This window comes from Plasmodium malariae, assembly GCF_900090045.1.
Source record: "Plasmodium malariae genome assembly, chromosome: 13".
Taxonomy (NCBI): domain Eukaryota; phylum Apicomplexa; class Aconoidasida; order Haemosporida; family Plasmodiidae; genus Plasmodium; species Plasmodium malariae.
Genome location: NC_041787.1, coordinates 1,772,062 through 1,785,331, shown reverse-complemented (window position 1 = coordinate 1,785,331; position 13,270 = coordinate 1,772,062). Strand labels below are relative to the sequence as shown.

At 28.5% G+C, this 13,270-nt stretch overlaps 2 protein-coding genes across 2 annotated transcripts; one reads left to right on the top strand and one right to left on the bottom strand.

The window, feature by feature from the left end:
* Positions 1–357: 357 nt before the first annotated feature.
* PP1 (serine/threonine protein phosphatase PP1, putative) lies at positions 358–2,357 on the top strand (the record flags this gene model as incomplete). Its single annotated transcript, XM_029007435.1, has 5 exons — positions 358–622; positions 1,066–1,389; positions 1,785–1,951; positions 2,053–2,187; positions 2,319–2,357. The coding sequence occupies 5 exons, from the start codon at positions 358–360 to the stop codon at positions 2,355–2,357; spliced, it is 930 nt and encodes a 309-aa protein (XP_028863825.1).
* Positions 2,358–4,211: 1,854 nt separating this feature from the next.
* ABCk2 (atypical protein kinase, ABC-1 family, putative) lies at positions 4,212–13,270 on the bottom strand (the record flags this gene model as incomplete). Its single annotated transcript, XM_029007434.1, has 5 exons — positions 4,212–4,310; positions 4,905–11,941; positions 12,361–12,504; positions 12,748–12,898; positions 13,235–13,270. The coding sequence occupies 5 exons, from the start codon at positions 13,268–13,270 to the stop codon at positions 4,212–4,214; spliced, it is 7,467 nt and encodes a 2,488-aa protein (XP_028863824.1).

Sequence of the window (13,270 nt, the reverse complement as noted above, 5' to 3'; positions counted from 1 at the left end):
ATATAATATATTGTCATAAATGTATTATTATAATTATTATTATTACCATTATTACCATTATTACTATCTTTACTATCATTACTATCTTTACTATCATTACCATCTTTGCTATCATTACCGTCTTTACTATCATTACTATCTTTACTATGTATATATATACATACTTATATATGTGTATTTTTTTTTTCTTCATCTTCCCCAAAAGAAATGCATATAATTTTAGTTTGCGATTTATCTAATAATTTAACTCCATAAAAAGGACATATTCTTCATGATTAACAAAAATATTGTGAGAAAAATTATTATTATATCATTTGAAGGAGATAAATACTATTTTGCTTAAAGTAAACATTTATTATGGCATTAGAAATAGATATAGATAATGTAATATCAAAACTAATAGAAGTTAGAGGAACTAGACCAGGAAAAAACGTTAATTTGACAGAAAATGAAATAAAAATATTATGCTTATCAAGTAGAGAAATTTTTTTAAATCAACCTATATTACTAGAATTAGAAGCACCAATCAAAATATGTGGAGATATTCATGGTCAATTTTATGACTTGTTAAGATTGTTTGAATATGGCGGATTTCCGCCGGATGCAAATTATTTGTTTTTAGGTTATATATAAATGCAGAAAAAAGGCGAAAAATACGTGAAATATATGCACCAAGAATAATGTATATGTATATATGCAAATGTATATATGTGTGTATGTTTATGTTTGTATATTTTTATGGCGAATATTCATATTATTTAGATATTTGAGTATGTCCATAAATATTTAAAAATAAATGTGTCACCTCGTCTGTTTTAGATAATATTTATAATTCATAAAAAACAAGAAAAAGAAAAAAAGGATAATATAATGATATATAAGAAAATATTAATATGATAAAATAATTTTCTCAAATAAAGCATTTTTCAATATTTTTTTATATACTTTATTATGTATATATGTGTATATTCATATATATGCATTCATATCCATATACATAACTTTATATCATTGTCTTCTTCCATTTCTTAAATATGATCTTATTTCTTGCCCTGCATTTTTTAGGAGATTATGTTGATAGAGGAAAACAGAGTTTAGAAACAATATGTTTACTACTAGCATATAAAATTAAATATCCAGAAAATTTTTTTTTATTGAGGGGAAATCATGAGTGTGCATCAATTAACAGAATATATGGTTTTTATGATGAGTGTAAAAGAAGATATAGTGTTAAATTATGGAAAACTTTTATTGATTGTTTCAACTGCTTACCTGTTGCAGCAATAATTGACGAAAAAATTTTTTGTATGCATGGCGGATTATCGCCAGAATTAAATAATATGGAACAAATTCGAAAAATAACAAGGCCAACAGACGTTCCTGACAATGGTTAAATTGAAATATGAAAATAACTAAAATGGTGCATACGTTTACACGCACATATATATACGCAAAGAGTATATGCATATGCATATGTATATGTACATGTATATGTATATATATAATGATCAAATTATTTTATTTTTTTAATTTTTCCTATTTTGTGTGCTAAGTGTAAATTATGCACAACAAAAAAAAATTATTGCATGTTCATAATTATTTTTCGATTTTTACGAATAAAAAGTGAAAAATAGCAAAGTTTTATTATATATGTGTGTTGACTGCTCTTGCAACATTTGAGTGTTTGCAATAGAAATTGAACCTGGGTGCTTATACTTATGCACACGTATTTATATATATATGTAGACATTTATTTATGTAATCTTTTTTACATTTTCTGATAGGCTTATTATGCGATTTATTATGGTCTGACCCAGAAAAAGAAATTAATGGGTGGGGAGAAAACGACCGAGGAGTTTCATTCACATTTGGTCAAGATGTCGTTCATAACTTTTTAAGAAAACATGAATTAGATTTAATTTGCAGGGCACATCAAGTAAGAACAGATCTAGTATGCAGACGCATACATATATATGCACATATGCATGTACGTATGTATCTTACCAGTTTTGTACTTTGCATATAATACGTATGCATCTTTTAATTTAATAGGTGGTAGAAGATGGCTATGAGTTTTTTGCAAAAAGGCAATTAGTTACCTTATTTTCCGCTCCCAACTATTGTGGAGAATTTGATAATGCCGGTGCTATGATGAGTGTTGATGAAACATTAATGTGTTCATTTCAAGTAAGTATAAATTATTATGCAAATCTTTTTTTCTTTTATGCGTATTTACATTTGTACTTGTATGTACACATATATATATGTACTCATATTTTTATGAACAATACGTACATTTTTTTTTTTTTTTTTTTCAGATTTTAAAGCCAGTTGAAAAAAAAAAAACAGCTAACTAAAAATGCATTAATTTGGAAACAAATTACTGTAATTGTAAAATAAATAATTATTAATATATAAAATTTTGATATATGTTTTATTTTAGTTCATTCAAATTTTTTTTAATTCAAATTTGTTATAAGAGATTGTTTTTGCATATATGTACACATGTGTATATACATATGTATATATATGTATACGTGTGTCTATGTATATACCTATATGCACATGTTGGTATGTATATATATAGATATATATATATTTATATATATCTATATACATATATATGTATATGTATTTATATATGTACATGCTTACTAGTTTATAATTTTTCAAAATTGTTTACATACCATAAATTTTTTTTTTTGAACCAAATTTCTCTATAAAAGTAATACGTTCATTTTTATCATTTTTATATATCTGCGTCTTATATATTTCCCATTGCTATATATAAACAAAAATGTATAGACATGTATATACCCACATATATGTATATCTATATATATATGAAAAATATTATGTGTTCTTTTTCTTATTTTTATAAATAAACGCTAGTAATATTTAAAAATTTAATAGATTATCTATTGATATATACATATATTTATGTTTTAAAATAAATATTTATAGTTATATTTATGTTTTTATATTTAAATTATTAATATGAATTATTTACGTATTTATTATAAACATATTTTAAAATTGAAAAAAAATAAAAATGGAAAAATTGAAAAAAGGAAAATATAGGAAACAATTTGAAAAAAAGAGAAAAAAATTAAAAAAAAAAAAAAAAAAAAGGAAAATAAATAAAAATAATGAAATGAAACGAAATCGTATAAGTAATAAAGTATTATCCATATTTTAAAAACCACAAATTTTGGAAGGAATATTTTTCGTTATGCTATTTTATTTTTGGGGAGGACAAAAAATAAAAAAAAAAAAAAAAAAAGAAATGTATAACAAAATTGAACATACAATGAAGGGAAACGTAAAAAGAAGAAAACGTGATATAAAACAAATAAATATAAAAATTGATGAAAATATCGGAAATTAAATACAATATAAATAAAACTATGGAAGTATATAAAGAAAATGAAAAACGAATATAAACACCAACCATGAATTGTTACACATTGCATATTTTTGAAATTTTTTTTATGTTTTATTTCTCTTTTCTCTCATCATCTGTTGTACACTTTTTACCAAATTTTACTTATTGGACAACATTACAACACCACGCTTCCATAATTTTAGCTTCCGTCATAATAAACACATATACATACATAAACACATACGTAAATATTTACACATATGCAAATATTATTTTTTGCTTTTATTCCGAATATCTCATACGAGTTTTATTAAACAGTACAAGCATACACGTGTACATACGCTAGCACAAATATATGTGTAAGCCGCACAACACACATAGTTTTAATTAATAATAAATAAAAAATAAACCCAAAATGGAAGATAAAAGATAAATAATAAAAAAATTAAAATTTAACTTATAAAATATACAATACAAAATAAAATAAAAAATAAAAACTGTCAAAGAATAATTACAATAAACTTTTGACAAGAAATTCTTACATATTAACATAAAAAAAAAAAATGGACATTTATAAGCAATGTTGAGAACACGCTTTTTTAAAAAGAGTAACAAAAAAAAGGGAACGACACGAAATGATACGAAACGATACGAAATGATACGAAATTACGAAATGATACGAAATTACGAAACGATACGAAATTACGAAATGATACGAAATTACGAAATGAGGTTAAAAGGAAGAAACAGAAACAATATATCTTTTGCACGAGCTGAGCCTTTTTTTCTCTCTGGTTATTCATTCACGTTTTACCTGTACCAAATTCTACAAAATTTTAATTAGCTCAGACACTTTTATAGGTAATTTCCACTTCGGTTTTAAGCCATATAATTTCAGCACGTAGTCCAATATGAGATGCGCCACCTAATAATAAAAACGGAGGGGGAAAATAAAAATAAATGAAAAATAAAAAAATATATAAAAAAATTAAAAAAATATATAAGAATATATAAAAATATAAAAAATTTCTGCAAAATATCTATTCAAAATAACTTTTGTACAAAATTTCCATTTATGAATGAAATAAACAGGACATTTTTCGAAGGTAAAAAATTTGGAAGTGGTTTCATGGATCAAGAATATAAGCTATATAAATGTATGCCGACACTCATGCACACATATACATACACACATATATACATACACATACATACATATATACATACACATACACACATATATACATACACATACACACATATATACATATACATACACACATATATACATATACATACACACATATATACATATACATACACACATATATACATATACATACACACATATATACATATACATACACACATATATACATATATACATACACACACATACATACACATACATACACATATACATACAAACAAACGCCGTGTATTTTTATTTTTTTTCTTAAACGCAGATCTCAATATTTCCACGTAAAATTAATTTTTTTTCTTTTGCCATATAAATTACATCAGCTCCCTTAAAAATATCTGATAAGAGTATTGTAAGTGAAAGATCAATTTCGGGAAACGAAATGGCTAGACATCCAGAGAAGTCTGATTGTCCATATCCAACAATTCTTTTCTTTTTTAAAACATTTGCATTTTCTTTATTCATCTTTTTTGTTCTATTCCTGTGCTTTCCTTTTGTTTTCCTCTTTTTCCTGAACATATAAAAGTTTTCATTTATTTCATTTTGATATTCGCATTCAAAGAGTTGAAATCCCATCCCCCATTTTCTACTCATACCTCCCGTTAGCATTAAAGATTCTATACTGTTATCAAGTGAATAAGTTTTCCTGACTTTGTTCATAATATATGAGGGGAAGAAAAATTGATTATTAGTAAAGGCTAAAATTTTGCACAAAGCTCTAGCAGTATATCTTCCATTAATTGGAATGAATTTATCAAGTATTTTTTTGGAATCATATATTAATGGATCAACTACATAAGGTTTTGCCTGTGCTAACTGAAAAGAGGTAATGTATTTATTATACTGCTTCACATTGAAGGTATCTACATAGTTTTTTAGTTTTGTTTCCAGGTGGATGTTCTCACTCATGGTATTATTATTGTTACAGTTGTTACTGCTATTGTTACAGTTGTTACTGATATTGTTACTATTGTTGTTACCATTATTATTTTTACTATTATTATTACTATTACTGTTGTTATTATTACTACTATTATTGCGATTTGTGATATCTTTCTCATTTGCTATATGATTGCTTTCGTCCATCTCGGTATCACTACCACTAATATCGTCTACACTACCACTACCTCCAGAAGTACCACCATTTCTCTTGGTTTTCACCTTGGACTTAAAAATGCTATCAAATTTCTCATTCCAGTCATTGTTTGATACAGTATCAACTAGGTTTATATCCCTCTTTGCATATGCCAACCTCCAGTATACATCTGTCTTTTTATTTATTGTATGACTTTCCTCTGGTATTATTCCCTTATTATATTTATTATATAGATTATTCATGATGAGATAAACCTCCAATTTCTTTTTCTTTTCATTAATGCTTCTTCTCTTTTTCATTTCGTACGTATTGTTGTTATCACTATCACGTTGGTTGTTACCATGATAATCGTCCCAATGCCTTGTGCGATGTCCATCATGCTCCGCTTCTGAACTATTGTATTCGCTTTCCGTATCACTAAACATTTCTATTTCGTCCGAATATTCATTCATGTAAATATTTTTCTTATTTTTCTTTTTCATGATATTTTTTCTTTGTCTTTGTAATATGGAATACTTGTATTCAATTAGTTTCTTTAACAGTTCTTCGTCTTCCTTAATAACGTTTTTAGCATAATTATCCTTCCCATCTGACACTGCACCTTTGTTATTGCTGCTACTACTTACATTAGTACTACCTACATTAGTACCACCTACATTACTACTAGCTACATTACTACTAGCTACATTACTACTAGCTACATTACTACTAGCTACATTACTACTAGCTACATTACTACTAGCTACATTAGTACCACCTACATTAGTACCACCTACATTACTACTAGCTACATTACTACTAGCTACATTACTACTATTTACATTAGTACCACCTACATTAGTACTACCTATATTATCACTGCTGCCTCCTTTAAAAGTAGTTGAATTCGCGTTCCTAATCTTGTCTTCCCTCCTTTTTATATACTTTTTTAAATCCTTGATATATTTAAACAATTTACGGTATTTTTTGTTTCTCCTTTGATAGCTGTCATATTTCTCCTTCAGCAAACTATTCGCTGATTCATCTCCACTTGTTTTCGTATCTACATTTTCATATAACGTTCTAATATTCTCATCATAAGAAAACTTATAGAATTTGCTATCTTCTTCTAGTGTGTATATATGATTGGTACTAATATCACTACTGGTGCCATGTTTTTTATTCTTATACCCTGAAAATTTTTTTAAAAAACTATTAGACAAAAGGTTTACATTATAATCTAATAAATCATTCATATCATTTTGATATTTAAGTATAAAACCATCTGTATTAGTATTATAAGAAATAGTACTATCATTGTTATGACTGTAGTTTTTTAAATTATATTCTGCTGTTTTAATATTTGTGCATCTACGTGATCTCGTATTATCCTTTCCACTATCCTTATCCTTCCCATTTAAAATATAATTTCTTTTATTTTTGTCTCCTGACCTCAACTTAGATGTTAATTTGTTTATATTTTTTAATTTCCATGTACTCTCCAAATTATCCGTTCTTACATCATTCATAATTTCATTATAATAAAAACTATTACCAAATTTCTCATTGAAATTTTTTTTATATTGCAATTTTTTATCATATATATAATTAACTTCTACATTCCTATGATCTAAACTATTATGTTTATTATCATTTTTCTTATGAGACATAAAAAAATTTCTTAAAAAGGTATTCTCATTATTCTCATACATATTTTTTATAGAATCATTGATTTTTTTCGTCTTCACTTTTAAAATGTCTACATGATTTAAAAACCTACTTTTAAAACTAATCATTTCTCTATTCTTTAGGCTGCTTTCCAGCCCCTTGTTCGAGGTAAATTTCGTTTTGTTACATGCATCTTCCACGTTTTTGTTATTCACCAGAATGTTCACTCTGCTTTTCTCGGTAGTGTTATTCTGAACTACATCTTTCTGGGAAGTATTGTTCCCAGCTAAGTCTTTATCCTTCTCCTTTGATTCTTTATCCTTCTCCTTCGCTTCTTTATCCTTCTCATTCTGCTCTTTATCCTTCTCCTTCGCTTCTTTATCCTTTTCCTTCGCTTCTTTATCCTTCTCCTTCGTTTCTTTATCTTTCTCCTTCGCTTCTTTATCCTTCTCATTCTGCTCTTTATCCTTCTCATTCTGCTCTTTATCCTTCTCATTCTGCTCTTTATCCTTCTCATTCTGCTCTTTATCCTTCTCATTTTGCTCTTTATCCTTCTCATTCTGCTCTTTATCCTTCTCCTTCGCTTCTTTATCCTTCTCCTTCGCTTCTTTATCCTTCTCATTCTGCTCTTTATCCTTCTCCTTCGCTTCTTTATCCTTCTTTGCCTTTCCCCTGTACCTCATGCCCTGGGATAAGATCCCCCTTGTGGAGTCGAACATACCCGTGGAAAACATTTTACCCTTAACAACGCTGCTGTGCTTCATAACACTTTTATTGCTATCATGATAAATATTTTTTCTGGACGAGAAACAAACCTCCACACTTATGGTTCTCCTGTTGATTGTCTTGGATTCATTAGGAGCAACATTTTTTTTTTTACTTTCATATTTATTTATCAATATATTATTTTCCTTCTTCATATAACCTCTAAAAACAATATAATGCTTATCATCAAATATGCCACTAGTCGGGTTAGGTGCGTTATGTGCACTGGAAGCACCGTTTAACTTTTTGTTTTTCCTCGACACGAACGAAGTTGACAGGAACTCATTACTGTTAAAGTTATGAGCACTGTCCTTAGGTGCAGACTGTTTTTTACTTTTAAGAAATGTTTTCCCCCTTTTGTTAGCATTTGTGTTATTATTACTATAATAATTATTATTACTATAATAATTATTATTACTATAATTATTATGATTACTATAATTATTATGATTACTATAATAATTATTACTGTTGTTACTATTACTATTGCAATTACCATTATTGTTCCTTTTTTTTAATTCTTCTTCGTTCTTCTTTAACAAATAGGAAGGGATAGGAATAAACATTTCTTCATTTAGATTTAAAGGTTTTATAATATATTTGTATATATACTCATAATACTTTAATCCAGATATACTACGAATGATTTCTGAAATAATATACGTATCAATTAAATATAAATATTCCCCATACTTTTTTGATTTATTTGTTACATTATAATTTTTCGAATTTTCTATCATGTTAATCATCTGTTCATAATCTATAAACTTGCTTAAAGTTATTTTGTCATGAAAAGGTTTTCTAATGAAACACTTCAAAGTCAGTACATCCTTTATTGTTATATTTTTTTTATTATTACAAATAAATCCATCCCAGTAATTACATATATATTCGTTAATCATGTTTTTAAAATTCTCTATCTGCTTTGACTCGATATCTTTAATGAAATTTTCCGAGAACAGATAATTTCCTCTTACATGGTCTTTGTCCTGAGAGTTTGAGTTGTTGCTCCCAGAGTTGCTTACATTATTGCTTCCACAACTGCTATCATTGTTTCTTCCACAACTGCTATCATTGTTTCTTCCACTCTTGCTCATCTTTTTCTTCCTTCCGAGTTCAAAAATAGTTCCTGCCTTTCCACTTCCCTCCCCCCCGCTGCTGCTCTCACTACAGTTGAAATTTCTGCAGTATCTACTGTAGTTGTTATTCTTTCCATATATGCTGCTGTAGTTGTTTAGACTACGCACATCCATGAGTCCATCGTCCATATGATTATTATTCTCAGGGTTAGAAACTCCACCAGAGGCGATAGAGCTCGTTGCAACTGCACAAGCATGGGCATCAATATCTTCATCAATGCCTTCCGTGTTTGCATGCGCTGTAACGCCCCTATTGCCCTTTCCCTTGTATTGTGAATCTTGAAAATACAAGTTGTCCTTTGTTACTGTAACAAAATAGTCATTCTCTATTTTGTTAATGTTTCTAATTTGTTCACTCACATATACGCTGTGATCATTTACTTTTTCTTCCTCTTCTTTGGTTGAGTTTACTTCCTTTTTTATTATATCATCTTTCGCATCTTGCTGATTTATTTTTTTCTTTTTATCAAGATTTAAAGGTATACTATCCATGGAATGATGTTCATTTACAGAATTCGAAATAAGATGAATTAAGGCAATGGTTAAAATCACTTTATTTAAAGAATAACCATTAAACAAGGAATGCCTTGTTATAGGTCTTTTATCAATAGTACTTGTGATACCAACACATGTATCAACAACAATTTTCTTATTATGTATAATAGCTACCTGGCATCCTAATATTTTTTTCTGTTCATATAATTTTTTTAATAAATTATGTATTCTTTTTTCTAAAAACGAATTGGGTATCTTATCAATAGGAATAGTATATATCGATTTATTCATAGGCTTGTAAATTTTTTCTAATGCTTCTTTTGCTCTTCTTGAAAAGATACTTAAATAATTTATTTTAACATCCATTTGTGTACATAATCCATGTAATAAAGAAGCAACACGCATAAAAAATATGATATCTTTAGGTACATCACTTATAGGGTTTTTATCATAAACATCCTTTTTATCAATATTTCTCAACATGTCTACATTTTTATGCTTATTTGGTTCTTCATTATCATTAACATCTTCTTTAACTCCATCGTTTCCTTTGCTTTTCGACTCTTCTAACTTTTTAAAAAAAAAATTTTTCAAATTCTCTATATATATTTCTGGGTCATACGTAAAATTTTCCTTAAAGCAAAAACCCATATCCTCAAACGCCTCGATTATATTTAACACGTTCATGCAGTTGATACTGTACACCAATTTGCAGAAAGCTAGTTTCATCACTCCATCCAATTGCTTTATCAACCCCCAATCGATTATAACAGGTACGAATTTACTTGATCCAATTTTCACCCTATCCCCTTCTTCTTCCTCTGCCTCTGCCCCTGCTACAGTGTCTTCCCCCGTTGCTTCGTCTTCTCCTACTGCTCCATTTGCTCCTACTACTGCGTCTTTCCCTGCTGCTCCTTCTTCCCCCTTCTCTGTTAAATCATCGATACTTTCGGGGAACAAATTTTGCTCTGTGTGTAGAAGGCTGCCACGCGCATGTTCAACCAATTTTGTTAAATTTCGTTCGTTCTCTTTTTTATTTTGTGCTTGTGTGAACGTCGTATCCCCTGTAGCTTTTGAAGACGAAATGCACTCGTCGGATTTTGATATACATTTTCTTATGGACCCTTGACCATTGATATTTTCATTTATAACAAAATCATAATCTTCTTTTAATACTTTATTAGATAGACTTTCCTTTTTCTTATTAGTAGTATAGTCTACAAAACTACAAGATTTATGAAGTACATTATTCGTTGTATTACTTGAAATACTTTTCATCTTGGCAATGTTGTATCTAGAATCTATAAATTCTTCGATAGATGCATTAGAAACAGCACCTAAAGAATTGTTATGCACACTATCATTTTCTGTAATGCTAACATTTTCTTTACTACTATATATACTATTGTTTACATGTTTACCCTCGTTAACCCTATCATTTCGTATGTTAATCGGCTGTTCACCAGAATAGTTCCCCGTTTGACAATTTCCATCTGTGTATCTTTTCCTGTTAGCACTTTTCTTCCTGTTAGCACTTCTCTTCCTGTTATCACTTCTCTTCCTATGAACGCTTCTGTTCCTTTTATTGCTTCTCGCCCGACTCTTCTCCTTTTTTCCCGCATCCTCAATCATAACGAGTATGTTTCCCGGGTGCGGATCCCCATGAAAGAAACCATCATTATGAATTTGATAAGCGAAATAATCGATGATTTTATAAACCAAATCATACGCATCGACATTATATTTTTTGATCGAATTTATGTCTGTAATTTTAAATCCTTTAATATATTCCATTACTAACACTTTAGACGTTGTATAAGCACAATATATTTTGGGTATCTTTAATGGAATTTTAGATTTTTTAAAAGTATTATAAGCTAATAGTTGATGATATAATTCATATTTATAATTTAATTCTCTAGATGCAGAATCTTGCCATTCATCAATAAAATCAGTAAAATAGAAATTTTTATCAATTAATCCAAATGCCCAAGAAACCTTTTTTAGTGTATTTATATCAGAAGATAAAAATTGATCTATTCCTTCATGTTGGATTTTTACTATAACATTATAATCGTTTCTATTTATATCTTGTTCACTCATAGTGTTTATATCTTTTTCGTATTTTTTTAACTTGGCTTTATGCACCTGCCCTATGGAAGCACTGGCCAGCGGCTCCTTATCAATATTCTCGAATATGTCATATATATTTCCTAGTTTTGTTAAAAAAAAAATAAAATAGAATAAAATTAAATTAAAATGCGTTCATTAAGGCATAATATAAACTAGCTATACGTGATGTGGGTTGTCGCACACGTAAGCACCAGCTCGATGTTCAAAAAGTTAGACGCGATAAAATGAGGCAGGGTAAAATGAAACAGGATAAAATGAAACAGGATAAAATGTAGAACAGAATGTAGAACAAAATGTAGAACAAAATGTAGAACAGAATGTAGAACAGAATGTAGAACAAAATGCAGAACAGAATGTAGAACACCTAGATAAGGTAGAACTAAATATGGTAAAACCATATATGGTAGAACTATATACGGAGGAACTATATACGGTGGAACTATATATGATGGACCAAAATTCGCAAACGTAAGGGAAAATGAAACTATAATATACTCACCTAGTTCCTTTTTCAAAATCGCTTCTATTTTGTCAAATGAGGACGTAGGCATCATGTCCTGCAATTTGGTAAACTTCTCTATATATGCCACGGGCATGATATTTTCCTGAGTACTTAAAAATTGACCTACCTTAACCCACCAGCCTGTTAAAATGTTAAGGAAATTCATATTTATTCGTGTACTACTGGGTGAATTAATACCATGGATGTCTTATGTTGCTCACATGAATGTACATTTATGTTCAAGCACATGCACACGGGTTGTAATTATGCATGAATGTTCTTGCTCTCTCCTCTTTTTCATTCTCTCTCTCTTTCTATTTCTCCTTCTATTTCTATTTCTATTTCTATTTCCATTTCTCTTTCCATTTCTCTTTTTTTACTCACCCCGGAGTTCGTAAATATTATTTAACATCTTCGTAGCAAATTCTTCATGTTTCTTTTCCCAGTACTCCGTTTTTTTTTCCACCGGTAGTTTCCTCGATTTTCTGAGCGCATTTTTGTACTCAACGTATAAACTGCTGCAGTACCAAATGGTCTAACAAAAGCGAACAAAAAAAAAAAAAATAAAAAAAAAAAATAAACAAATGAACAGATAAATGAATAAATATATATATATAAATATAAATACAAATATATATATATATATACACGTATGTACATACATATGAGCAACATTTTAACAAAAGGAAAATAAATCGACAATACTCAGCACGCGTTTTGAGCCATATTGATAAGTATTTTTAACTCTTGTATAATCCCCCATTAAAACATTTTTTTTTCTTTTCTATTTTTTTCTCTCGTTTGTTATCCCTTCCATCGCTGCTATCTTTGTCATATCTTACATCTTTGCTGTACATCCTTTCACACATACCCGAATTCTACGATTCCATTGTTCATATTGATTCAT